The sequence below is a fragment of the Phoca vitulina genome, unplaced genomic scaffold (genome assembly GCF_004348235.1).
Source record: "Phoca vitulina isolate PV1807 unplaced genomic scaffold, GSC_HSeal_1.0 scaffold10, whole genome shotgun sequence".
Classification (NCBI taxonomy): domain Eukaryota; kingdom Metazoa; phylum Chordata; class Mammalia; order Carnivora; family Phocidae; genus Phoca; species Phoca vitulina.
Genome location: NW_022589713.1, coordinates 37,721,834 through 37,749,076, shown reverse-complemented (window position 1 = coordinate 37,749,076; position 27,243 = coordinate 37,721,834). Strand labels below are relative to the sequence as shown.

Genomic DNA, 27,243 nt, shown 5'->3' with positions numbered 1-27,243 from the left:
CATTGAGAAAAAAATAAATCAATAAAATTGATAAACCTCCAGCCAGACTTATCAAGAAAAACAGAAAAAAGAACTCAAGTAAATAAAATCACAAATGATAGAGGATAAATAACAACACAACAAAAACACAATCATAAAAGAATACTGTGAAAAACTAGATGCCAACATATAGGACTACCCAGAAGAAACGAATAAATTCCCGAAAACATATAAACTACCAAAACTGAAAAATGAAGAAGTAAAAATATTTGAAAAGACCAATAATCAGCAAAGAAACTGAATCAGTAATTAAAAAACTCCCAATTAAAAAAAAAAAGCCCAGGACCAGATGCTTCACAGGTGACATCTAAAACACCCCTTCTTCTCAAACTATTCCAAAAAACTGAAAAGAGAGGAAAGCTTCCAAATTCTTTCTATGAGGCCAGCATTATCCTGATACCAAACCAGACAAAGACACTACTAAAAAAGAGAACTACAGGCCAATATCCCTGATGAACACAGATGCAAAACTCCTCAGTAAAATACTAGCAAACTGAATCCAACAACACATTAAAAAAAATCACTGACCATGATCACGTGGAATTTATTCATGGGTTGCAAGGGTGGTTCTATATTTGCAAATCAATCAACAGGGTACATCACATCAATAAGACAAAGGATAAGAACCATATGATCATTTCAACAGACACAGAAAAAGCTTCTGGCAAAGTTGAACATCCATTCATGATAAAGATCCTCAACAAAGTAGGTTTAGTTGAACATACTTCAACATAATAATGGCCATCTATGAAAAACCCACCGCTAACATCATCCTCAATGGAAAAACATTGAGAGCTTTTCCCCTAAGGTCAAGAACAAACAAAGATGTCTACTCTCACTACCTCTATTCAATATAGGACTGGAAGTCCTAACCACAACAATCAGACAACAAAAAGAAATAAAAGGCATCCAAATCAGTAAGGAAGAAGTAAAACTTTCACCATTTGCAGATGACATGATACTACCCGGAAAACTCCACCAAAAAACTACTAGAACTGATTGAAGTTGCAGGACACAAAATCAACGTACAGAAATCTGTTGCATTTCTATACACCAATAATGAAGCAGCAGAAAGAGAAATTAGGAAAACAATCCATTTACAACTGCACCCAAAATAAGAGACCAAGGAATAATTCTAACCAAAGGGGTGAAAGATCTGGACTCTGAAAACTATAAAACATTGATGAAAGAAATTGATGACAACCCTAAGAAATGGAAAGATATGCCATGCTCATGGACTAGAGGCCCAAATATTGTTAAGATGTCTATACTACCCAAAGCAATCTACACATTTATACAATCCCTATCAAAATACTAACATTATTTTACACAGAACTAGAACAAAGAATTCTAAAATCTGTATGGAACCACAAAGACCCCGAATGGCCAAAGCAATCTCAAAAAAGAAAAGGAAAGCTGGAGGCAATGCAATTCTGGACTTTAAGTTATATTACAAAGTGGTAATAATCAAAACAGTATGGCACTGGCACAAAAATAGACACATAGACCAAAGGAAAGGAACAGAAGACCCAGAAATAAACCTACAACTCTATAGTCAATTAATCTTCGACAAAGCAGAAAAGAATATCCAATGAGAAAGACTGTCTCTTCAACAAATGGTGTTGGGAAAACTGCAGCAACATGCAAAAGAATGAAATTGGATCACTTTCTTACACCATACGCAAAAATAAATTCAAAATGGATGAAAGACCTAAATGTGAGACCTGGAACCATAAAAATCCTAGAGGAGAACCCAGGCAGTAACCCCTTTGACAGTGGCCATCGCAACTATTTTCTAAATATGTCTCCTGAAGCAAGGGAAACAAAAGCAAAAATAAATTACTGGGACTACATCAAAATAAATACCTTCTGCACACTGAAGGAAACAATTAACAAAACTAAAAGGCAACCTACAGAATGGGAGAAGATATTCGCAAATGACATATCCAATAAAGGGTTAGTATCCAAAATATATACAGAACTTATAAAACTCAAACTCAAAAAACAAATAATCCAATTTAGAAATGGACCAAAGACACATACAGATATTTCTCCAAAGAAGACATCCAGATGGCCAACAGACAAATAAAAAGATACTCATCATCACTTACCATCAGGGAAATGCAAATCAAAACTACAATGAGATATCACCTCACACCTGTCAGAACAGCTAAAATCAAAAACATGAGAAACAACAGGTGTTGCTGAGGATGTGGAGAAAAAGGAACACTTGTGCACTGTTGGTAGGAATGCAAACTGGTGCAGCCACTGTGGAAAACAGTATCGACGTTCCTCAAAAAGTTAAAAATAAAACTACCTCATGATCCAGCAATCACACTAGTGGGTATTTACGTAAAAAATACAAAAGTAATTCAAAGGGATACATGCACCCCTATGTTTACTGCAGCATTATTTACAATAGCCAAACTACGGAAGCAGCCCAAGTGTCCATGGATTGATGAATTGATAAAGAAGATGTGGTATATACATGCAATGGAATATTACCCGGTCATAAAAAAAAAGAATGAAATCTTGTCATTTGCAACGACATGGATGGAACTAGGGACTATTATGCGAAGTGAAATAAGTCAATCAGAGAAAGACAAATACCATATAATCTCACTCATATGTGTAATTTAAAAAATGAAACAAACCAGCAAAGGGGAAATAGAGAGACAAACCAAGAAATAGACCCTTAACTACAGAGAACAAACTGATGGTTACCAGAGGGGAGGTGAATGTGGGGATAGGTTAAATAGGTGATGGGGATTCAGAAGTGCACTTGTCATGATGAGCACTGGGTGATATATGGACTGTATTCAGCTGTATTTTACACCTGAAACTAATGTAACACTGTATGTTAACTGGAATTAAAATAAAAAAAGAGAAAATACTCATAAACCCCTTTCATGACTTTGTGCTGATCTGTATCTCTAGCCAGCAGTGTGAATACCTGCTTCTCCAAAGCCTCCTCAACATTATACACGATACATGTTTTCTTACCCACAAAGACTTCATCCTGGACTTGATTAGACGTCTATACTTGTTTACCTTTTTCTTATTAGAGAACAGTTATATACAAGGAAATAAATCTTAAGTATAGCACTCCATGAAACAAAGTATACACACCTCTGCATCACAAACCAACAAAATACAGAACATTAAAAATCTTTCCAATTAGTCCCACTCCCACCCTAATGGTGCAACCATCATTTGGATTAGTTTAGCCTATTCTAGAACACAGTTTTTTTAAAGTATGTACTTTTATATTTCTTTCATATTTTATTCAGAATAAAGTTTTGAGATTCATCTGTGTTGTAATGTATAACACGAGTTATTCAACTTTATTGTTGAAGAGTATTCCATTGTACTTGTACACCACAATTACGCTATCCCTTCTCCTTTTGAGAAATACCTGGCTTATTTTCCATTTTTGGCTCTTATAAAACATCTACCATAAGTATTATTATACAGAAATGAAACTAAGGTTGAAATTATTCGTTTCTCCTGGGTAGAGCTGCTGGGTCATTGTGGGCAGGTATGTGGTTAGTGAATATGTTCAGTGTTTTAACTGTGGGATCCTATCTCCCCTACAATGTATAGTGGGTAGCAGCTCAAAGTTTGGTGACTGAGTGGCTTGGAATTTGCTCCATAGGTAGTTTAGGACTGAGCCAGAGACACAGAGTTTATACACAACATAAGGCTCACCTTCTCTAGCTCTCAACTTGTTGGGATTTATGCTCTTTCCCTCTTCTTACACCATCACAAATAAATACAAAGTTTTCTAAGTAGTTACACTAAACCCTGTTTTTGGTCCTTCAGACCAGTAAGACTAAAGGCGTTTTTTTGTTTGCTTGTTTGGTCAGAGTTGCAGCCACCTTACAAGATGGAGACTCACCCCGTACTATTCTCTTCCTTCAGTGTGACTCCCCTCTGATTTCCAATTGCTTTTGTCTACACTCAAATGCCTTCATGTTGTTATTTTTACATTTTGTTCATAGTTTATAGTTGTTTTCTGCAGAGAGACATGTACAATAAGAGCTATTAGGCCATGCCAGAAGCTGAACTTCTCCATTATGAACTTTTAAGTCATATCAAGTTTGCAGGTTACATATAGTACTGTAGGTATGGTTTGCAATTCACCCACTGAAAGTGAGGGCAAGTATTTTTCATGTTTAATAATATGTAATTTGTCAAAAAGAAATTGTGTCCTCTGCTCATTTTTTAAATTGGATATTTACCAATTCCTTACTGATAAGTCTTTATAAATTAAGGATAGCAAACCTTTGTCACATACGTTACAAGTATATTTTCCTTATTTGTGATCTATTATGTTTATATGACATATATGACATACAAAAAGTTTTATTTTTTTATATTTACAGTTTTGTATTATGAAATATAACATTTGATTCCTTAGAAGACACATGTTCATCATGGGAAATGAAAAAAAAATCCATTCTATGAAAATAAAAATCACCTATCATTCTCCTTCTTCCTCCAATACCCTTTTATGGCTGTTTTTTAAAAACCAGTTATACTTCCAGTCATTTGGTAGTCTGTTTAACATTATCTGCTGAAATTGAAGTTATATATAGTATATGACCCAGAAATCCCATTTCTCTGCTATAAATTATAGCACATTCATATAATGGTGCAATATAGCAATGAAAATGAAGGAACTATATTACTCTATGCAAAAACATGGATGAATCTAACAAATATAATGTTGAGTAAAAGAATCCAGGCACAGAAGATCATATACTGTATGGTTCCATCTAAATTAAAGCACAAACTAATCTATGCAGTTCTCAGTCAAAAGGGTAGTTATTTTGGCAGAGCAGGAAAAGGACAGTGACTGGGAAGAGACCGAAAGAAGGGTGGCTTCTGGTAATTTCAATTTCTTGACTTCTACAGTGGTTACACGTTTACTCTGTCATAATTCATCAAGCTATACATTTATAATTTGTGCATGTAGGATATAAAAAAGCTTAATGTTTTCATTCTGAAGAATATGAAAAAGCTATTCAGAGAAAAATAACCTATGATCCACCTTCTTCTCATGTTTCAGATACTTACTAAATTTTGTATATTTACTTCTAACATATTTGTAATGGTGTTTAGAACTATACCATGTATATGCTTTTATATAATGCCCTTTTACTTAGTGAATGAACATGTTCATATTTGTTAATGATCCTTCATAGACTCCACATATTTTGCTGAGTGATATCTTTCATAAGATATAAAGTAATGGAAATCAAAAAGAGTTTCAACTCTAGTAAAACTAGATTTGATTATTTAATCAAAACAACTTTGATTATTTAATCAAAGAAGTACATATTGTTAACTGTTATAAAAATAAGGAAAACATTCAAGTTCAATGCATAAATTATGCTGTTATGGGTATGACTGCATTTTTAACGAGCAAATGGTCTGTAGTTTGTGTAGGTATAGGGCTATAGCTCCAAAGTGTGCCATAGGAAAGATCAGAAATGTTCCCAGAAAATGAAATAAAAATTCAAAATTGCTTAAACTACAGGAAGAAAATAACTTTTCCATCTTGGTGAAGTCTAGGATAAATAATACACAGCACACACAATCCAGCAACAGAAAAGTATTAAATGGAAATAAACTAGCACATAGGCAAGAAAAAACAAATACTAGGCAAAGCATATAATCACCACCAAATCTACCACCTATGACAGACACAGCTAACTGATCTAATGACAGTTTTTTTAAATTTTATTTTATTATGTTATGTTAGTCACCATACATCAACAGTTGTCGACGCAATGATCCACGATTCATTGTTTTCGTACAACCCCCAGTGCTCCATGCAGTACAGGCCCTCCTTAATACCCATCACCGGGCTAACCCATCCCCCCACAACCCTCCCCTCTAAAACCTTCAGTTTGTTTCTCAGAGTCCATAGTTTCTCATGGTTCGTCTCCCCCTCTGATTCCCCCCCCTTCATTTTTCCCTTCCTTCTCCTAATGTCCTCCATGCTATTCCTTATGTTCCACAAATAAGTGAAACCATACGATAATCGACTTTCTCTGCTTGACTTATTTCACTTAGCATAAATCTCCTCCAGTCCCATCCATGTTGATGTAAAAGTTAGGTATTCATCCTTTCTGATGGCTGAGTAATATTCCATTGTATATATGGACCACATCTTCTTTATCCATTCATCTGTTGAAGGGCATCTCGGCTCTTTCCACAGTTTGGCTACTGCGGACATTGCTGCTATGAACATTGGGGTGCATATCGCCCTTCTTTTCACATCTGTGTCTTTGGGGTAAATACCCAGTAGTGCAATTGCTGGGTAATGACACTGTTTTTGATTGATCCCCTTTGTAGTATGCTAGGCAGCCACTTCCAACTGATTAAAGTCAGCATAAAGTATATTTGCTATCTTTGACATAGTTAAATGGTATGTTAATGGAAGAGCACTAAACTGGGAATTAAGATACCTGGACTCTAATATCAACTGTGACATATTAACCAGTCACACCATACTGAATAGGTAATTTAATCTATTTATTGTGGTATGAGACCATATCCTCATATTCCCCTCTGTGTTTGGAACCATTATTTTCCCTGTGAGTATTGAGGTATAGTTTGTTAAATTAACAAATCAGTGTAGTTGTGATTTGCTCTGGAAGGGAAATGGTCTATGTGGAATCCTAAAGGAAAACCAAGAAATAAAAATGTCAGTTTTTGATACCAGAACTATTGCAGTTGCATAAACATTCTATTCCCTTGTTTCCTTTTAAAATAATTTTTACCACTGTTTAATACAGCAGTTTCAAACTTAGATGTCTACTAGACACCTCAGAGTTAACATGTCCAAAACTAAACTCTTAATCCATCAATCACCAAAAACTAAACTAAACTAATAGTATTTCTCCACACACATTCTTCCTCATCTCTGGTCACTCCAGTCCCATCCTTTTACTTGTTCAGGACAAATAACAGGAAGTTATCTCTTTCATGTTGCCTCTACCTTCAAAATATCTCGGATGTGCTCATCCTCATCTCCATTGCTACCACCCTTTTAATCCACCATCACATCCTTAACCTGTGTCCCTGATTCTCCCCTTGACCCTAATGCATTTACACTTAGCACAACAGTGAGTGATGCTACTGAATAGTAAACCAGACCCTGTCTCTTTCCACTGCTCTAAACCATCAATGTCTTGCCATTTCTCTCCTTAGTACCTACAGGTCCTCAGTACCTCTAAGACCCAAAAGGATTCTACCCCCAATTCCTTTGCTGACCCCTTCACTTTTCACTCTTCTCCTCCCTCATTCTACCTTGCCACAGTGACCTTTTAGGTGTTCCTCAAACATGCCAGCTTCGTCTAGTGCCTCAAGGTCTGCAGGTACTGTTTACATCACTCTGCCCAGACATAGCTGCACATCTCACTCCTTCACCTCTTTCACGAATTTTGTCCAAATGTCACTTTCTCAGTGAGAACTATACTGACCACCTATTAGAACCTGCAGTCCTGGGGCGCCTGGGTGGCTCAGTCAGTTAAACATCCAACTCTTGGTTTCGGCTCAGGTCATGATCTCAGGGTCGGGGATTGAGCCCCACGATGGGCTGTGCGCTCAGCACAGAGTCTGCTGGAGATTCTCTCCCTCTGCCCCTCCCCCTGCATGTACTCTCTTTCTCTCTCCAATTAAATAAAATCTTAAGAGGAAAGGAGGAAGGGAGAAAGGGAGGAAGAGAGGGAGGAATGGAGGGAGGGAAGGAGGGAGGGAGGGAAGAAGGGAAGGAGAGAGGGAGGAACTGCAGTGCCATTCTAGCATTCTCCATGGCCCTCACTCAACTTTTTCTCCAGATCACTTATATTTCTTATAATAAACCCACAATATTTATCTCCCTCCTTCACTGAAACGTAAGGTCCGTAATGGTAGGAATTTTTGTCTGTTTCATTCACTGTTCATATAATGGTGTCTGGGAAATACTCAGTAAACATTCTGAATGACTATGTTCCATATAACCCTAACGTTCCATTCAAGTGCTTAAGGGAACCTGAAAATTCTGTTTCTGCTTGTAAAAATATATCTTTAGGGGCACCTGGGTGGCTCAGTCAGTTAAGTGTCTGCCCTCAGCTCAGGTCGTGATCCCAGGGTTGTGGGATCTCCCGGCTTCTCCCTCTCCTGCTCCCCCTGCTTGTGCTCTCTCTCTCTGTCAGGTAAATAAATAAAATCATATATATATATATATATATCTTTAGTGATATAATAGCTGGATAACACTAAAATATATGCAAATAGTACTACTGAATGCTAACATACTGCAGACAACCAATATGTTAAAATATGATGCCAGATAAACTTATTTAGGGGCCTCAGATCAAAATTTCTCTCATAGCTGTTTAACTGAATGATACTCCAAAAATCTGAGTAAATCATAAGAAATCATTACTATTTAGACTACTATTTTATATGATTTAGGATTTACTCTATATTTTGTATTCCTCAAAAAAGCAAGCCAGAAAAATGAACTGGAAGAGGAGATACATACTAGGCTACAACTGTAATCTACAACATCTGATTTAAAATTTGCTTCATGAAAATAATGCAACAACATTGTTTCCACATGTTCACTCTGTAAATGTAACAAAATTAAACATACTACAATAAAAATACTGCTTTTATCTGTTTTATACATTATAGTTCCAAGCAAATTCTAGCCCCCTGTAAAAAGGAACTAATTATTTTTGAAATGGTTCAAAATCTAAATGCATTCCAGAGTTTTGTACAAACCAGATTTCCCCTTTATCTTTCCAAAAGACAGGATTCTTCTAAGAATGTATTTCAGTCAAAATATAATTATTTGTGAGTATTTGCAAAAAGTTAACCAGTCATCTGCTTTGATTATCTGGAAAGAATGTCAATTACAACTCAAGGATCATCAGTTAGCTGAAGTGAAATATGATTTTGTACTCAGATTTTATAAACAAGGGATGGTACTGTTTAAAGACCATATTTAATTTTGGATTAATTTCTCATAAGATAAAAGAATTTAAAACTATTACAGCAAAATCATTGAAAGGTGAGGCCTAGGAAAACTAGGGAAATAATAAAAATTTGTTAATGAAGTAATCACAGAACAGTTAGCTCATATTTTATATTAATATTTATTCATCTTAACAATATTCCTAAGTTTCAAGTCACGTAATTCTTTGCTTTTGTGTTCAAATGTAGACTTTTCACACTTATACCTTCAAAAATAAGCTGCATAAATTAGTTGTTTGAGATATTAAATTCATCTGCCCTGACAAAACTCCCTGCTAATTTAGTCATTTAAAGATTTAGCATTTAAAGATTTAACTTACTTCTAAAACTAAAACAGACTACACCTCTCTCAGTGAGAAGAAAACTAACCAATTTATTCAAGATTACTTAGGTACAATTATAATTACAAAATTGCCTTGTTATTCAAAAACAAGAAATCGTAATACGCTATTAAGTCTTACAATACAGGTATGAATTAAACATAACTGAGAACCACTATATCAATAAGTAATGACCACTATATACTTGGCTCAGTTGTTTTTAAAAATAATTCAGCTGTATTTGTCAGATATAGGTCTATTACTCATCATGTCATGACTTTAGGCCTGAGAGGCATACATAAGTACTTATTGGCAATTAAGTTGTATTATGTCCATGTGCAGAAAGGGGTGAACATGGCAGGCCTGATGCTGCTATCTTTAGAAAAGCCTGTTTGCAAGGTTGGCCTTTAGCTGGTGTCTAACAACTTGGATTTTGGGAGTGTTCCCATCGTTCCCTAATTGCTAAGAGTGGCTTACTGTGTCTAAACTGTTTGTGCAAACCATATGGTTTATGCTGAACACCTGCTTTCCTTATGGAAGTCTTGAAATTTTGGTAATGCTAACCAAAGGATGCCCATGTGACCAGCTCCTAATAAAAACTCTGAGGACAAAGTCTCTAATGAGTCTCCCTAGTACACAACATTTCACACATGCTGACACAATTCCACACTGGAGGAATTAAGCACATCCTGAGTGACTCTACTGGGAGAGGGCTTGTGGAAGCTTGCGCCTGGTTTCCTCTGAACTTCATCTGATGTGCCTTTTCCCTTTGGCTGTAATAAATCTTAGCCATGAGTATGAATAGGTGATGAGTCCAGTGCAAGGCCAAAGAAGGGGAACTGTACCTTCTCTTTATATTTCTTAGAGTACATACCTACTCTTATACATAACAGATAGGCATCATATTTGGTGATTTTATATATTTCACCCTCCTAGTATATCCAAGTTAGTTATCTCCACTTCAGTGTTAGTTAACATTGGTGAACTGTTAAATGGCAAAAATATATGTGGTGATAACAGCACCATTCAAACAACAAAGGAAAAGTTTTTGGCAGATACAAGTAATGCAGTTGGATAAAAGAGTGATTTCTTTGACCATCTGCAGTCTGCAGTCCTCCAATTTGTTTTAATAATGTTTTAATGTTTACAGGATCGCCTGTAAATATCCTAAAGAATATCCAAGGCATTCCTAATTTGATTTTTTTATCAGTTCATATTATCTTTCGAATTTATAAAATGTAACATATTTAATTGCATGTGACTGACAGAAGAAGACAGGCATTTTATGTTAACTACAGATCTGCGAGGTCTCAAAGAAATGAACAATCCATGCTTCCTTATGCTTTATAGAATACCTTTAGAACTAACCCCACCTATATTGGGCAAAAGATCAAAAAGACTGCTGTAGAAGACACTAATACAAAAGAAACATTAAAATAAGGTAAAAGAAAGCCCAAAGGATGAAAAGAGTTAGTAAGCAGCAGATACACCTAGGTTAAAGAGAGCTCCAGGCCATCCCTGATGATAGGGTACTTCTTTGGTCTTGATGGGTCATAGAAACAAGAAAAAAAAGTTATTTTTAAATCTAACTTCGGTATTCAACATGGAAGCTTTATATCAAATGCCAACTATGCAATTCAAAAAAAGCAGCAAAATATAATGAATTTTTACAAAACAGTAATTCAGTGACTCTTTCTCTCATGGACTATTTCCAGAAGAAAAACTGTAACACGAGATTGCATACTTTACTTATATGCATATTATATATAAGTGTATATATGACAAACTATATATATAACATATGACACAGTATTACTAACATAGAAAATATAAATTAAATTAGCAAAGAGTCAAACATATGGAAAAAGTCATAGAATGAAAAGTAACCTCCAGAGGTCATCAAACCATCTTCCTAAAACATCACAAGTTGGTAACTCCCAGATCCAAGAAAAGCAATGATTCCACCATCACACTTGATGGAAGAAAATTTGTTTTGGCTTTTGGGAAATGGGAGACCTGGAGAGAGGCATGACATTCTAGAATTTTTCTTCAGTTTCATTCCCAACATAGTCAGTGTTCATTGTGTTAACATTTAAAAATACACTTTGGTAATTTTAGTGGCTCTATTTACTGCCAATATCACTGGCAAAAGAAGAATACTATAAAATTTAGTTGTCTATCTAAACGAATTGATCACTTTCTTTTCTGTTGATATATACTCTACCAACAGTTAATAATCTTATCTAAGTGTATATAACAAGATCAGCATTCTCAATTCTGTATCTAATCTCTAAGTCAAGCCACCTTTACTCATCAAATCAAAGTTAAATTCCAAAAGAAAAGGTGATGAGTACTATTTTTCTACTCAAACAAAAAACAAAAAAAGTGTATTTTATAAAGACAAAGATTGTCAAGTTTGACACCAGTTTAATATGTTACCCAGAAGCTGAGATTTTGTTTCTGGTTATAGTTTTCATTATTTGAAATCACAGTTACTGTGACTTTATAAAAATTCACTGCAGAATAAGAATTCTGAATTGTAAATAAAATTTTAGAAGTGTTAAGGCATATAACAATGAAACATTCTAAATATTATTGGCTACTTAAGACAAATTTTAATTGTGTTTAAACATAAGATAAAATATGCAACTCAGACTAAATCAGTGTATAGTAAAAACCAATAGTATATATATAGATAATGAAGGTATCATGCAAACTGGTTAAAAATTATAATGAAGAGAGAACTAGTAAGAATATAGCAACCTGGCTGAAATTGATATTCATTAGGGTACTCTTCACATCAATAGGGAGCATTTGGACTCTGTGGTCTTTATCAGTGTCCCAGCTGGTAATGGTTGAAGGTTAATGCCTTACCCCATTCTGTTCAATTTTCTATCCTAATTAGCCCTCCAAATCTATAGCTGTGAGCACCAAGTGTCTGTGCTCAAAAGAAACTAATTAATGCTAGCAAATTAGATCAAGTCCAAAGATCCAACAGCCAAACTCTTAGTTAAATGCTCCTTGTTAATAGGAAGTGTAGCTGTCAATAACTGCTGTTGGTGACTATAATGAGGCATCTTTCTTTCATTGAAAGTGATTTCATTTCTCTTTGTCCTTGGAAAAGCTGTTCCATTCCCTTCACAAACCTAAGTTGCTGGCAGTGTGACCCAGTTCTTATGATCAGCTGGGTTGAAATGACATGCAAAAAATTAAACAGAAAAGCTTTCCTACATAATCAGGTTTAAGGCATTTAGCAGGAAGTCAGATCACTTATTAAAATTCCTGTATCTTTACCCAAGAACTATACACATAATGCTTTTATATAAATTCCTACAATTATTTAATAAAGCAAAGGCTATAAGTAGTAAATAAACTACAAGGGAAGTGTCCTGATTCTAAATTACATCTTATTGTTCAGTTCAAATGTAGCTCTTCTGCTGCTGCTTAATACCAATGTATGCTCTTTACTAAATCACATGATTAAGCAAGAATACCGAAGAGTACTGTTTTATAAAGTAATCAATTTTAGATTCTCTAACACTGTTTTAGACCATATGGCCTAAAAAAAAAAAATCAATATATGATTATCTATAAAAGATTCAAATATTCAAAAATCAATTGTTATAACATGTTCTAATAGGGACAAATGCATCGCAATAACCCAAGCAGATGTCAAATTTTAAGACGGTTTCAGTCTTCAGAAGATTTTAAGTATATTAAAAAAAACTTAACCAATCAACAAACATCCTAAACAACTTAACTTCTGATAAAGAAGCAAAAAATAAACATTTTTTCTGTACCACTCATTATATGATAGTCATTGCGCAACACAAACTTATATTTTAAAGTTATACTCTATTTCTTTCATTTAAAAAAACCCAAAACAGTTTCACTATCTATGAGTAAGCAAAGGCAGTTCTGAAACCCAAACCCAATTTTGCATTTTCATCTGAATCATGTGAGTAAAGCTTTTTTCATTCTAAATATCAGAATAATGTGTTAAAAACAGCATAAATACAGCTCATATTTATAACTTTGAACCAATATATCAGTAATAAGTAAATTTTCCTGGTAGGGAAATTTTAGCCCTATAATTTCATCACACATTGATTTTTATCCTCCCTCACCTGAGTCAGGACAGGTATTTTTTTTTTTTTTTTCAAGTTCTAAGGCAAGGGGAGAATTATCTCTTCAGACTATCAGCATTACACCTGCCAATTCCAGCTTTGCACCGAGCCCTGTCTGCAGGTGGCAATGGGTTAGTTTCTCCTGACACCTGGGGGTGTGGGTGGAAGGAACCTTCCTTCCTGATTAAAGAACTAATTCACAGTGAAAGCAAAACTAGTATCATAGAATGATACTAAGTAATTATTGATAACATTATTTATGGATGGATTTAACTTAAATCTTATGAATGGATTTGAAACTGGAATAGGTCATAATAAGTCATCTAAGAAACAGAAAGGACCATCACACAATGTCCATTCTGAGGAATTACTCTTCTTTTACTGCTTCAATCCATGGATTCCAAAGGTCATTCTCTGAGAACACCATCAGAGGGACAGAAATGTTCCTGGCATCCAAACATTACTGACATGGTCCCAAAACTACAGTTGACACAGCCTGGCTCCCCTGTAGAGAAACCTGCTGTGGAATTACAGCCCATCATCCTCACAAAGAATCACTGAGATCCCTCAAGGAAGAAGACTACAGGGAAAGGTGAAGAAGGGAGACAGGAAACAGCCTACATCAGCAAAAATTATACTACTATTTCTTTTAGACGGCCATTCCAGGAGGTAGATTTGTTTAAAAAGACATTTCTACAGTAATATTGCCATCTGCTTTTCTAATGACCCTCCATATATGGCCTCATTTTTCACCTTCCACTGCTTTGTTTACATGTTTTCACTAAATATTATATACTAATCAACAGCATCTCTCTAGATTTACAGAATACAGAAGTATCTCATGTTAAGAAACATTTTCTAAAGCAAATATGCGTATGTGGGTGCCTAATGCATGCATTTACATAAATATCTTCCATTTAGAAATGTAAAATACAGAAAAGTAAAAAAATAAAAAACAAAAAGACTCACTGTAAGTACTACTGAGATTCCATTAACAATTCAGTAATAGACAATGGCACCAAAGAAAATCACCTTAGAATATATATCTATAAGAATATGTTGATGAAGAAAAAACAGGTACATGTTACATTTGAGGTTTCTCTTTCCCTATCAAAATCACCAGAATAACTTGTTTCTCTAAAATACTCATAACCAAGTTTTTCTCTATATATGTAACTGTACTTCTGGGAAAAAAAATTTTTACTAGTAATTTGGGAGAATATTTTTAAATTGTAAATGAATTGAACACCGTCTGGAAGTTCTGAAAGCTGAAATACTGGTATCTCCGTGAAAGGGTGAGAAGGAATTCATACATATTAATTCATTCACTACTTGACTCTGAGGCTAAGGATTAAATTCAGATCATATTATAAAAAATGTATTTGATATTTATATGAATACCTTGAACTTGTTCAGAACATCTCTCTCGGGCTTTTTCTCTCATTATTTTAGGAATCAAAACATCCTTTTCGACATGTCTGAGATGCTGCCCTGGGGGGAAAAAAAAAGAGAGATCTTTCTTTAATATAGTGAAGTCTCACGTAAATCACCAGTTTAGGGAAAAAATAAGCACTCTGGTTTACTCGAAATGAAAACCTATACAAATATACTAAAAACTGACTCTTACAACCTCATAAAATTGTGATTATTTTAGTCAGTAAAAATCATTCTAAGTATTTTTTATATACAACAGAAAAAAATGTGGGACACAAGCAGTTATGTTTCTAAAAATTTCTACAAGCTATATTGCAACACCTGTATTTGATAACATATTCCATGCAGTCTTGTCAAAATTAAAGTCATAAACTAAAACATACAATTTTGGGGACGCCTGGGTGGCTCAGTCAGTTAAGCGGCTGCCTTCAGCTCAGGTCATGATCCGGGGGTCCTGGGATCGAGTCCCACGTCAGGATCCCTGCTCATGGCAGGGAGCCTACTTCTCCCTTTCCCTCTGCCTGCCACTCCCCCTGCTTGTGCTCTCTGACAAATAAATAAAATAAAATCTTTAAAAAAAATAAATAAAACATTATAATTTTCCTTCTTAATATAATCCACAAAAAGGATTTTTATCAATACGGAGATTCAAGGATAAATGAAGAGATCCAAGATTAAGAGACACATGAGTAGTTTCTCAACCCAGTAATAAGACTAGCCTAAGAAAGAACTAGCAGAAGAAAAAGTAGAACTACACGTGCATATAAAAACAGCACGTGAGACTTCCGTGCATTTTAAACAAAACAACCACAATTAGACTAAAACGGCAGACAGAGCACCTACTCCAGAGACCTACCAGCTCCTTAAATTAAGAGAGTCCTGAAAAACAAAGGGTAGATGTCCTCAGAGAAACCAAATAATCAGGAATCTCTTTGAAAGACAAAAGGCAGATGAGATCAGATTAAAGGAGGTAATCATATACTCAAGACTTTTTCCACAGGAAAAAACTGATGCCCAAAGTGGAGACTGCTCCATGCACTGAAGCAGCAAAAATGCGAAGAGACTTCCCTGAAGGATACCAAAGCATTATTGATTGAAATGCCTCCATAGGAGCAAGTGGGTCACCTCTTCTGCTGCCTTTAGACCATGGGTAAAAGAAATAAATACGTGTATTTACCCCCAAAGGATCAGGAAGTTTCCCAGTATCTAGTGACACCTAGGAAGACCAGGAACCCCTAAACTTTTCCTGGTACTATGCAATTCCCAACCACTTCTGGATACAGGCAACTATGAACTGAGAGTATCTGCAGAGAGTATAAAAGGGCATCTCAAAAAGCAAACAAAATCAACAACAGCCAAGAACCACCTAAATTGGGAGGGACAACACAGTTAAAGGGGGAAACCAAATGTAATTAATCAAGAAATATCCAAATCTTGGAGAGTTAAAAGAGTAAAAAAAAAAAAAAAAAGATTTTAAAGTATAATAAATAGACTGAGGCAAATAAAAAGACATGAGTCCTCAGAAAGAAATGGATTAGAGATTACCTACGTGAACTCTGAAGAAATATCTGAAGGTCAAAACTCCTAAAAGCTTCAAAAGGGAGAAAACTATATCCAGAGTAATGAGAATCAGATTTACATCACGTTTCACTGGCAAGACTTGGATACATGAAGACAATGGAGAAATAACTTCAAAGCTCTGAGAGTGAATTACTTTACATCCAAGGGTTCCAAAGCCAATTAAGAGTGCAGTTAAAGATATTTTCAGGTATGTAGGGACTGAAACCTCTTGCAAATCCTACTGAAATGAAGTGACCCCTATTGTTGTGCAACAAGCTATCAATCAAACTTAGTGGTGTAAAACAATTTGTTATGCTTGGAGAGCCAACAGGCTAGAACTTCAGAAAGATAAAGCAGAATTGACTCTTCTCTGCCTCACAGTATCTTGGGGCCTCCTCTAGTAAGAGTCAAATGACTGGCATTGACATCAACAGCTGCAAAAGCTGAAGCTGGAGGATCGACTTTCAAGACGACTTCTTTCTTCACTTATGTATTTGATCTCTGGGCTGGAATGGCTGATGAATGGGCTCAGTGAGGACTGTAAACTAGAGCAGCTATGCATGGCTTCCCCATGGGGTTTGGCTTCTCACAGTGCAGCAGGTAGTAGGTCCTGAGAGGGAGCAATCTAAGAAGGAATGTCTAGAGAGCAAGCAGTTCCAAGAAAACCAAGTGAAAGCAGTCTGGCCTTTCCTGACCCTGTCATAGAAGCCAGGAAGCATCATTCCTACAGCACTACATTGATCAAGTCACCAAGGACAGGCTATACTCAAGTGCAGGGGAATGAAGACTCCATTCTTTCTTGCAAGGCCACATTACAGAAGAGCATGAGGAATGGAAGATAATGTTGTGACCTTCTTTGTAAAACAAAATGTGCCATAACAAGTAATAAAGAATATACTCTGATAAAATAAAAACAAATCCATGATGTACAAATGTGAAATATATAAAACATATTAGAAAAACATATTTAAATTTACATATTAAAATTGTAAAATACTTGAACCATATTATCAACTACTTTGACCCATTTACAGAATATTCCTCTTAATAACAGCTGAATATTAACCAAGATAAACCAGACTCTGGACTATGAAACAAATCTCAGTAAATTTAAAAGAATTCAAATCATACAAAGTATGTTCCCTGACCCCAATGTAATTAAGTTAAAAATCAGTAACAGAAAAATGTCTTGATAATCTCCAAATATTTGGAAACTAAATAACACACTTTTAAATAACCCATGGGTCTAAGAAATCAAAAGGGAAATAAAGTATTTTGAAATAAATGAAAATGAAAATAAAACCTACTATAATTTGTGTGATGTAGTTAGAACAGTACTGAGAGGAAAATCTGTAGCACTAAAAGCCCACACTTAAGAAGGATGGTCTTAAATCAATGACATAAGCTTCCACCATGAGAAACCAGAAAAAGAATAAACTAAACACAAAATAAATAATAAAGATCAAAGTCAAAATCAATAAACTAGAAAATAAACAAAATAATAGAAGAAAGGAAACCAAAGCTGATTCTTTGCAAAGATTATTAAAATTGATAAGTCACTAGCCAGGAAAAAAAAAGAGATATCACAAACATTAGAAATGACACAGTTTTAAATGATAATAATCTTTTCAAATATTTTTTAAATGTAGGCCAATAAAATTGACAGCACAAACAACCAAAGGTAACTCGAGAAGACGCAGATAGATAACCACGATAGCCCTGTATCTACTGAGGAAATTGAATCTGTATTTAAAAGCTTTCTCCCAAAAAATAATTCCAGACATAGGTAGCCTCATGTGAATTTGACCAAACATTTAAAAAAGAAATAATACCAATTCCATACAAACGCTTACAGAAAATTGAAGTTTACCCTGATACCAAAACCAGGCAAAGACATTACAAGAAAACTACAATCCAATATCTCATCATCAACATAGATGCAAAAGTCTTAATGAAAAATTAGCAAATTAAATCCAATAATATAAAAAAGGATACTACATCATGACTAAATGAGGTCTATCCCAGGATTGCAAGATTTACTTAACATTCAAAAATTGATAAATGTAATGCAACAGACTAAAAAGCTAAAAAAGGAAAAACACATAGTTATAATAGACACAGAAGATACATCTGACAAAATCCAACAACCATTCCTAATAAAATCTTCCAGTAAAGTAGAAACAGAAGGAAACTTCCTTGACATGATAAACAGCTACAGAAAAAACCCCACTAACATATTTATTAGTGAACACCAAAAGTTTTCCCCCCAAAATAGGGAACAAGGTAAAGAAGTCTGCTTTTGCCACTTCTATTTAACATTATACTTGATGTTCTAGACAGTGTAATAAAGTAAGAAAAATAAAAGGCTTCTGGATTGAAAAGAAATAAAACTGTAGCTATTCAAAGGTAATATGATCATCTATCTAGAAAATTCAATAGAATCTACAAAAAAAGCTACTAGAACGAATCAGTGAGTTCAGCAAGGTTTCCAGATATACGATTAATATACAAAAATCAAATGGAGATGACATTATTAAAAAATAGCTTTTTAAAAAATGAACAAAGGCTCAGGGACCTGCAAGACCAAAAAAAGAAATCTAGCACTTATTTTACCAGAGTCTCAGAAAAAAGGAAAAAGAATGCAGAGACAAAAAAATATTTGAAGAAATAATGGCTGAATCCTTTCCATATGAGGAAAAGACATAAACCTATTAATTTAAGAAAAACAGTTAAAAACCCCAAAAAACACACACCTAGACACAGCATAATCAAACTTCTGAAAATGAAAGGCAAAGAAAAATCTTCAAAGCATCAGAGAGAAATAAAGAACAAAGATTCAAAAGACAAAGGATTTCTCATCAGAAACCACAGACGCCAGAAGGAAGTGCATAATATTTTCAAGTACTAAAGAAAAGAACTGTCAATCAAGAATTCTATATCCATCAAACATTCTTTAGGATTGAAGATGAAATAAAGACAACTCAGATGAAGGGAAGCTAAGGTAATTTCTTGCAAGCAGACCTACTTTCAAAGAATGGCTAGAGGAAGTTAGTCAAACAGGAAGGATATGATAACAAGAGGAAACTCAGAACAACAGGAATGAAGAAAAGGCAACAGAAAGGTAAATAAACTACTCTTGAGTTTTAAATATTATTTTTGACAGAAGCAAAAATCATAGCATTCTCAATGTATATAGAGGTAATATTAAGGATAACTATACCATAAAGGGGAGATGGTAAAGCAACTTTGGTGATAGCAAGATTATCTATATTCCACTTAAATGATAAAATGTTCACACTGGGAGACTGTAATAACGTATGTACATACAGTGTAATCTTTAAAACAACCACTAAAAAAAAAATTTTTAAAACACTAGATAAATCAAATGGAGTATCAACAGATTGAAAGTATTTTCTCTGACCATAATGGAATCAACTAGATACCAAGAACAAAAAGTAGCAGGAAAATCTCCTAACACTTGGAAACTAAATAGCACTCTTCTAAATAATTCATAGATCAAAGAAGTATCAAGGAGAGTAGAAGAATACAATGACCTGAATGAAAATAAAAACAAAATTTACTAAAATTTCCAAGACAAAGCTAAAGCAGTGCTTGTAGTAAAATTTATAGCAATAAATGTTCACATTTAAGAAGAAAGTCTCAAACTAATAATCTGTGCTTCCATCTGACAAAATTAGAGAAAGGACAAAAAGAACCTAAAACAAGCAAATAAAAAAATAAGAGCAGAATTCAGTAAAATTGACAACAGGGAAACAAATGAGATAATCATACTGAAGTGTTTTTGTTGTTGTTTTAGAAAAATCAATAAAATTGGCCCAGATGGCTTCACTGACAAAGTCTCTGAAATATTTATAGGACAAATAGCACCAACTCTATAGTCTCTTCCCAGTATATTTTATGAGATCAGCATTACTCTAATATCAAAAGCAAAGGCAGTATTAAAAAGACAAAAAAAAAACAAAAAAACACAGACCAATATTCCTCATGAATATAGACTCAAAAATTCTCAACAAAGTATTGGCAAATCGAATCCAGCAATATAGAAAAAGAAAAATACACCATATCAAGTTGGATTTATTCCAAGATACAAGGTTGGTTCACTATTTGAAAATCAATCAATGTGATCTATCATATTAACAGTCTAAAAAAAGAAAACCATATGATCACATCAATTGAAGGAAAAAAATTTAATAAATACCATTCATTAAAAACAAACAAAACTTTCAATAATAAAAAGGAACTTCTTCAACCTACAGAGTGTCTGCAAAAATCCTATAGCTAAAAAGTCCTATACCACACTTAATGTAAAACACTGAATGTTTTCCTTGTAAGAAGAGGAACATGGAATAAAACTTCATACAACTATACACACACATATGCATGTATATAAAAACTGGTGAAAACTGAAGAGATCTATATTCTAGGTATAGTATTATACCAACTTCAGTTTCCTGCTTTTGATTTTTTTTTTAATTTAGTTTAGTTTTATTATGTTATGTTAGTCATCATACAGTACATCATTAGTTTTTGATGTACTGTTCCATGATTCATTGTTTTCATTTAACACCCAGTGCTCCATGCAATACGTGCCCTCCTTAATACCCATCACCAGGCTAACCCATCCCCCTCCCCCCTCCCCTCTAGAACCCTCAGTTTGTTTCTCGGAGTCCACAGTCTCTCATGGTTCGTGTCCCCCTCCAATTCCCCCCCTTCATTTTTCCCTTCCTTCTCCTAATGTCCTCCATGCTATTCCTTATGTTCCACAAATACTGCTTTTGATATTATACTACAGTTATACAAGAGACCACCATTGAGGGAAGCAGCATGAAAGGCATGTAGGACTTTCTATAGTATTTTTTGCAACTTCCTGTGAGTCTCTAATTGTTTCAAAATAAAAAGTTAAAGGAAAAAAACTTCTATAAGAAATCATAGGGGAAAATCTTCATGACCCAGCGTTAAGCAAAGAGTTGTTATACATGACACCAACTCATGATCCATAAAAGAAAAAAAAAAACCAATAAATTCAAACTTCATCCAAATTAAAACTTTCACTCTAAAAAAATTGCTCTTAGGAAGATAAAGACAAGCCACATAGTGGGGAAAAAATTATTCACAAATTTCATACCTGATAAAGGACTTGCATCCAATATATAAAGGCTTTTTTAAACTTCAACAGTAAGAAAACAATCCATTTGGAAATGGGCAAAAGACTTGAACAAACACTATACAAGGAGATATAAGGATAGCGAATAAACGTAAGAGATGCTTAACTCATTAGTCATTGGGGAAATCCAAAATAAAGTTACAAAAGTTACCATTAAAGACCTATTAAGATGGCTAAAAGAAAAAAAGTAATAATACTAACAAGGATGCAGAGTAATTGGATCTCTTAGACATTCCCAGTGGGAACATTAAATGGTATATAGGCACTCTGGAAGATAATCAGGCAGTTTCTTGTAAAGTTAAACATACATTTACCATATAACCCAGCAAACACACTCGTCAGGATTTATTCAAGAAATGAAAATATGTTCACACAAAAACCTGTGCACAGATGTTCACTGTGGCTTTACCTGTAATAGCCAAAACATGCGGTTAACCCAAAAGTACTTCAAAAGGTGAATGAATAACAGTTCAAGACAATGAAATATTACTCAGCAATAAAACAGAATGAACTATTGATACACGACAGCAACAGCAACTTGGATGGATCTCAAGCGCATTATATTGTATGAAAAAAAGACCATCTCAAAGGGCTACGCGTTATGATTCCATTTATATAACATCCTTAAAGTAACATAATTAGGGTGATGGAAAACAGATCACTGGTTGCCAGTAGTTCAGAGCTGAGGAAGCAGTATGACTATTAAAAGCAAGCATGAGGGGTTTCCTTTGTGCTGATAAAACAGTTCTGTATGCTGTGATCATGGTTACTTGACTATTCACAGACAATAAAATATCATAACTACACACACACACACACACACACACACACACACACACCATGTAAAGTTTGGTAAAATTCAACTAAGATATGTATCTGAGTTAGCATACTAATGTCAATTCCTGGTTTCCTTAGGTACAATTAATTATAGCAGTGTGTCCCAGCTTTTTTCCATTTTTACTCTAGAAGAGCCTTTTTAGAGATTTTTTTTTCTAATGCCCCCATGAACTGTTAATACCACAGACACACTGTCTATCTATTTATATGCTGCATGTATAACAGTAGTTCATACATTAAAAGAGCAAGATTATTTTCTCCCTCCAATAACAATTTTTGCCCCTTTGAAGGCAATATCATACTCACTGAAGACCTGTACTATGGTTATGAGAGACAGTATCATTAGGAAAAGCTGGAGAAAAGGAACATAAAAACTGCCATGTTTTGCAGCTTGATGCATTAAACTATTTCAAAACAAAGTTATAATTTTAAAAAGCTTAAAAATGTCTAAGAATAAAGGACCTAGAATAACCAAAACAACATTAAAATAGAAGAACAAATTTGGATGACTTACACTACCTGATTTCAAGTGATTGCAAGTCTCACTACAAAGCTACAGCAATCAAAGTGGTGTAGTACTGGTATAATTAGGATAAACAAATGGATTCATGTAACAAAATAGAGTCCAGAAATGTTTCCACCTATATACAGTCACTTTATTTTGACAGATTCACCAAGGTTACTGAATGAAGAAATAAAAGCAATATTTTTTAAATATTTTAGTTATTTATTTGAGAAAGCGAGAAAGAGAAAGAGAGAGAGGGCACAAGCAGGGAGGAGGGGCAGAGAGAGAGAAGCAGACTCCTTGCTGAGCAGGGAGCCCGACGTGGGACTCGATCCCAGGTCCCTGAGATCATGACCTGAGCCAAAGGCAGATGCTTAACCGAATGAGCCACCCAGGCACCCAATAAAAGCATTTTCAACAAATGGTGGTAGACCTGGATAAAAACGGAGGGGGGAAAAAAAATCAGCCTAAACCTGATCTCCTACTTCACAGTACCCACAAAAACTAAGTTGCCACAGATCATAAACCTAAATATAAAAACTAAAACTATTAAACCAAAAAAAACTTCAATTCCTCAGAGTAGACAAAGATTTTTTTTGTTAAAGAAGACACAAAGGCACTAAACAGAAGAAAAAAAGATAAATTTATTTTCATCAAATATAAAATCTGTTCATTGAAAAACACCATGAAGAAAATTAAAAGGCAAGCCAGGAGAAAGCGTTCACAGTAGATAGACAGACAGACAGTACAGAAATAGGTACAGGGCACCTGGGTGGCTCAGTAGTTAAGCATCTGCCTTCGGCTCAGGTCATGATCCCAGGGTCCTGGGATCAAGTACCGCACTGGGCTCCCTGCTCAGCGGGAAGTCTGCCTCTCCCTCTGCCCCTCATCTCACTCCTGCTCTCTCTCTCTCTCAAATAAATAAAATCTTTAAAAAAATAGGTACAGATCTATATCTATATATATATAGATACATACATATATTTGACAAAGGACTTGAATTTAGCATATATAAAGAACTCCTACATATCAATAACAAAGTATAAACAACCAAATAAAAAACCCAATAAAAAAGGGACAAAAGGTGTGAATGGATTCCTCAAAAATATACACAAATTGTAAATATTTAGATGAACAGGTGTTCAAAATCATCAGTCATTAAGAAAATGCAAATGAACCCCATTATACCATTTCACACCCACAAGAATGACTAAAATTAAAAATACTGACAACACCAAATGTCAGAACATGGAGCAACTGGAACTTTCATCTATTGCTGGTAAGAGTGTGAAGAGATAAACTTCTCTGAAAAGCTAATCGTTAAGTTATAGTTAAATATACACCCAACCTACTTTCCACTCCTAGGTATTCATTCACCCAACGTAAATGACAACACACTTCCAGAAAATGACTTGTACAAGTCTGTTTATGCAAGCATTCATACTAGCCCCAAATTGGAAACAACCTAAATGCTCAACTGAATACTACTCAGCAATACAAAAGAACTAACAACCGATACACTCAACATGGGTGGAGCTCAAGAACTCTGTTGAGGACAAGCCAGGCATAAGAATAAATACTACATGGTTCTAGAACATGAAAAACTTGGTGGTGATGAAGAATAGAACACTGGTTATCTATGGGAGTTGAGAAGGGTATTCTCTGGGGGATGTCTTGATTTGCTCATATACATTATCAAAACTTACAATCTATAAACTTCACTGCATATATTACCTCAATTTATAATATATTAGCTTTAAAACAGGATAAACATCTGCACTCATAATGGGTGATTTTAACACATAACTTTAAATAATTAAGTAGAGAAAAAGGTCTATAATTTTCTCCTTGAAGATACTGTTCATCTTTTATTAGATTTATTTCTACTGGTAAAGGTAACTTTTCATAAGTAACATGTAATTATTTGTTGCTGGTTTCACTTGAACTTTTTATATTGTCCTTACAGCCAACATAATCTCACTTAACTCTCATTAGTTCTAATAAATTGGCCATAGTCTCTTCTAATTTCTATGGAGACAATCACTGGGACAGCTCTGCTCTTACTTTTTAAATTCTTACTGGCTATGTCCTTTAGAAAAATGATGGGTAGAACACTAACAGCACCTCTGTTTTGGATGCTCAAATTCCGTTTAGAATTTTTATAGTTATCTTCATGTTGAGATTTGCCTATGATTTTCTTCTGTGTTGCTTTGGTATCACAGTTACATTATTTAAATAAACTAGGGACCTATCTCTTCCCTTATATTCTCTGGAACATTCTGTATAAAATAAAGATCATTATCAGTTCCTTTAAAGTTTGGTAGAAACTACCTGTGATTGTCAGTTTTATGAATCAACTTGGCTAGGCTATAGTCTCCAGTTATTCAAACAAATACTAATCCAGGTATTGCTGGGAAGGTAGTTGGCAGATGTGATTAAAGTCTATTCTCAGTTGATTTTAAGTAAAAGAGATTATCCTAGATAATCTGGGTGGGCCTGAAAAGCTTGAAGAACAGAACTGAGATTTTCCTAAAGAATTCCTTCTGTAAACTGCAGCTTCAGCTCAGAACCAAGAGTTCCAATGCTGATAGCCATTCTTCCCCATAGCCTGGCCTGCCCTACACTTCAGACTTGCCCAACTAGCTCCCGCAGTCACATGACCTAGTATCTGGCCTTAATGTCTGCGTGTACGTACCTACACACAGTAGCCCTGTGGTCTCTGAACTCTTGACTGATACACCAGCTATTAGGGCCTAGGTCTTCAGTATGTCTGTGTGAGACAGACAGACACAGAGTTTTAACTACTAATTTAATTTTCTAAGGGCTTTTTATTTATTCTTTAGTCAGTTGCAGTTTTAGTAAATTTACAGTTCTCAAGGAAACCATCCATTTCATCAAACTTTCCAAATAATGATATGAAGACACTCACATGATTTTTTTCTTTACCATATCTATAGTGGCATCCCAATTTTCATTGCCTATGCCAGGGTTCAACAAGTTATTTCTAGTTAAGGACCAGAGTTGTGAATATTTAAGCTTTGCGGGCTACAAACTCTGTCATGTATATCAATGGTTAGTAACATTTTCAAATGTTACTAACCATTGATAGCTTACAGGCCTTACCAGACTTTGCCTGGACCATGGTTTGCTGAAATCTGGCCTAAACTAGTTATTTATGCTTTCTCTTTCTCCTTAGCTTTGCCAGAGCTGCTGTAAGATGGGAAAAAGGACACTGAGCTTATAGAAGGCACTGGAAGTATGGATGGAGGAAAAAGGGCAGCTTTGAGGGAGGCCCTACGAGATTCACAGGGCCTGCAGGGACTAAGAAAAGAGGATTCAAAGAAGGCTCCCAGTTTTTCTGGCTCCCAGGGAAATGCTGTGGCCACTCACTGACACAGGGAACACAAGAGAAAACACCAGGTGGGAGAGGACTTCATCTGTGGACATGGTGAATTTCAGATGCAAGACATCCTGTGGAGTGGAAAGCTGATGTGTACTTGAAGGGAAATAATATAACAGGGGACTATCTCCACATACTTCTTTTCTCCTGGTCTGCAGCACACATCATACGGGGCATCAGTTATTAACATGCAAATTAATGAGTAGAAGAAACACTGTGATATACTGACCTATTTTATAAAATCAATTTCGAAATGTTATCTCTTCACTTATATAATTTTAATCTATACAACTTATTAATAATGTGTCCTGATGAGTATCTTTTGCTCTATAAACTTTGCAGTGGTCTTAGATAACAAAAGCACTAATTTTTCAAATCAGTTCCTTAAATACAGGCATAGCTGTGTAATATTGAACTATTTTTCCTTAAGAAATTATAGTAGAAATTTACCTATTTATGAATTCTAGGTTATAATTCCTATTTAAACACATTTTTTTAAATGGCTTGCAAAAACTCCTTCTGATCATTCTTCTTAAACCTCCTAGGGCAAAAAAAAAAAAAAAAAAAAAACAATTCCAGAATCACATGAATATAGATTTAGATTTTCCAAACTCTTGATGTTAAATCAGAAATAACAGACTTAAAAATATATAAATAAATTCTGCTAAAGATTCTCTCATTTGATAGCATATCAACCACTGAATATTATTAAATTACGATTTTATACATATTACAAAACTATCTTCAACACAATTATCAATAAAGTATACTTTCTATTCATTAAATTACAGAACGATTCTCTC

General features: G+C 34.7%; 1 protein-coding gene across 1 annotated transcript in view; it reads right to left on the bottom strand.

The window, feature by feature from the left end:
• CMC1 (C-X9-C motif containing 1) overlaps window positions 1-27,243 on the bottom strand; it is an 82,938-nt gene that overhangs the window by 42,899 nt on the left and 12,796 nt on the right. Inside the window, exon 2 of the mRNA XM_032408842.1 lies at window positions 14,921-15,010. Within this exon, the coding sequence (XP_032264733.1) occupies window positions 14,921-15,010 (90 nt within the window). The remainder of the gene's footprint in view (window positions 1-14,920; window positions 15,011-27,243) is intronic.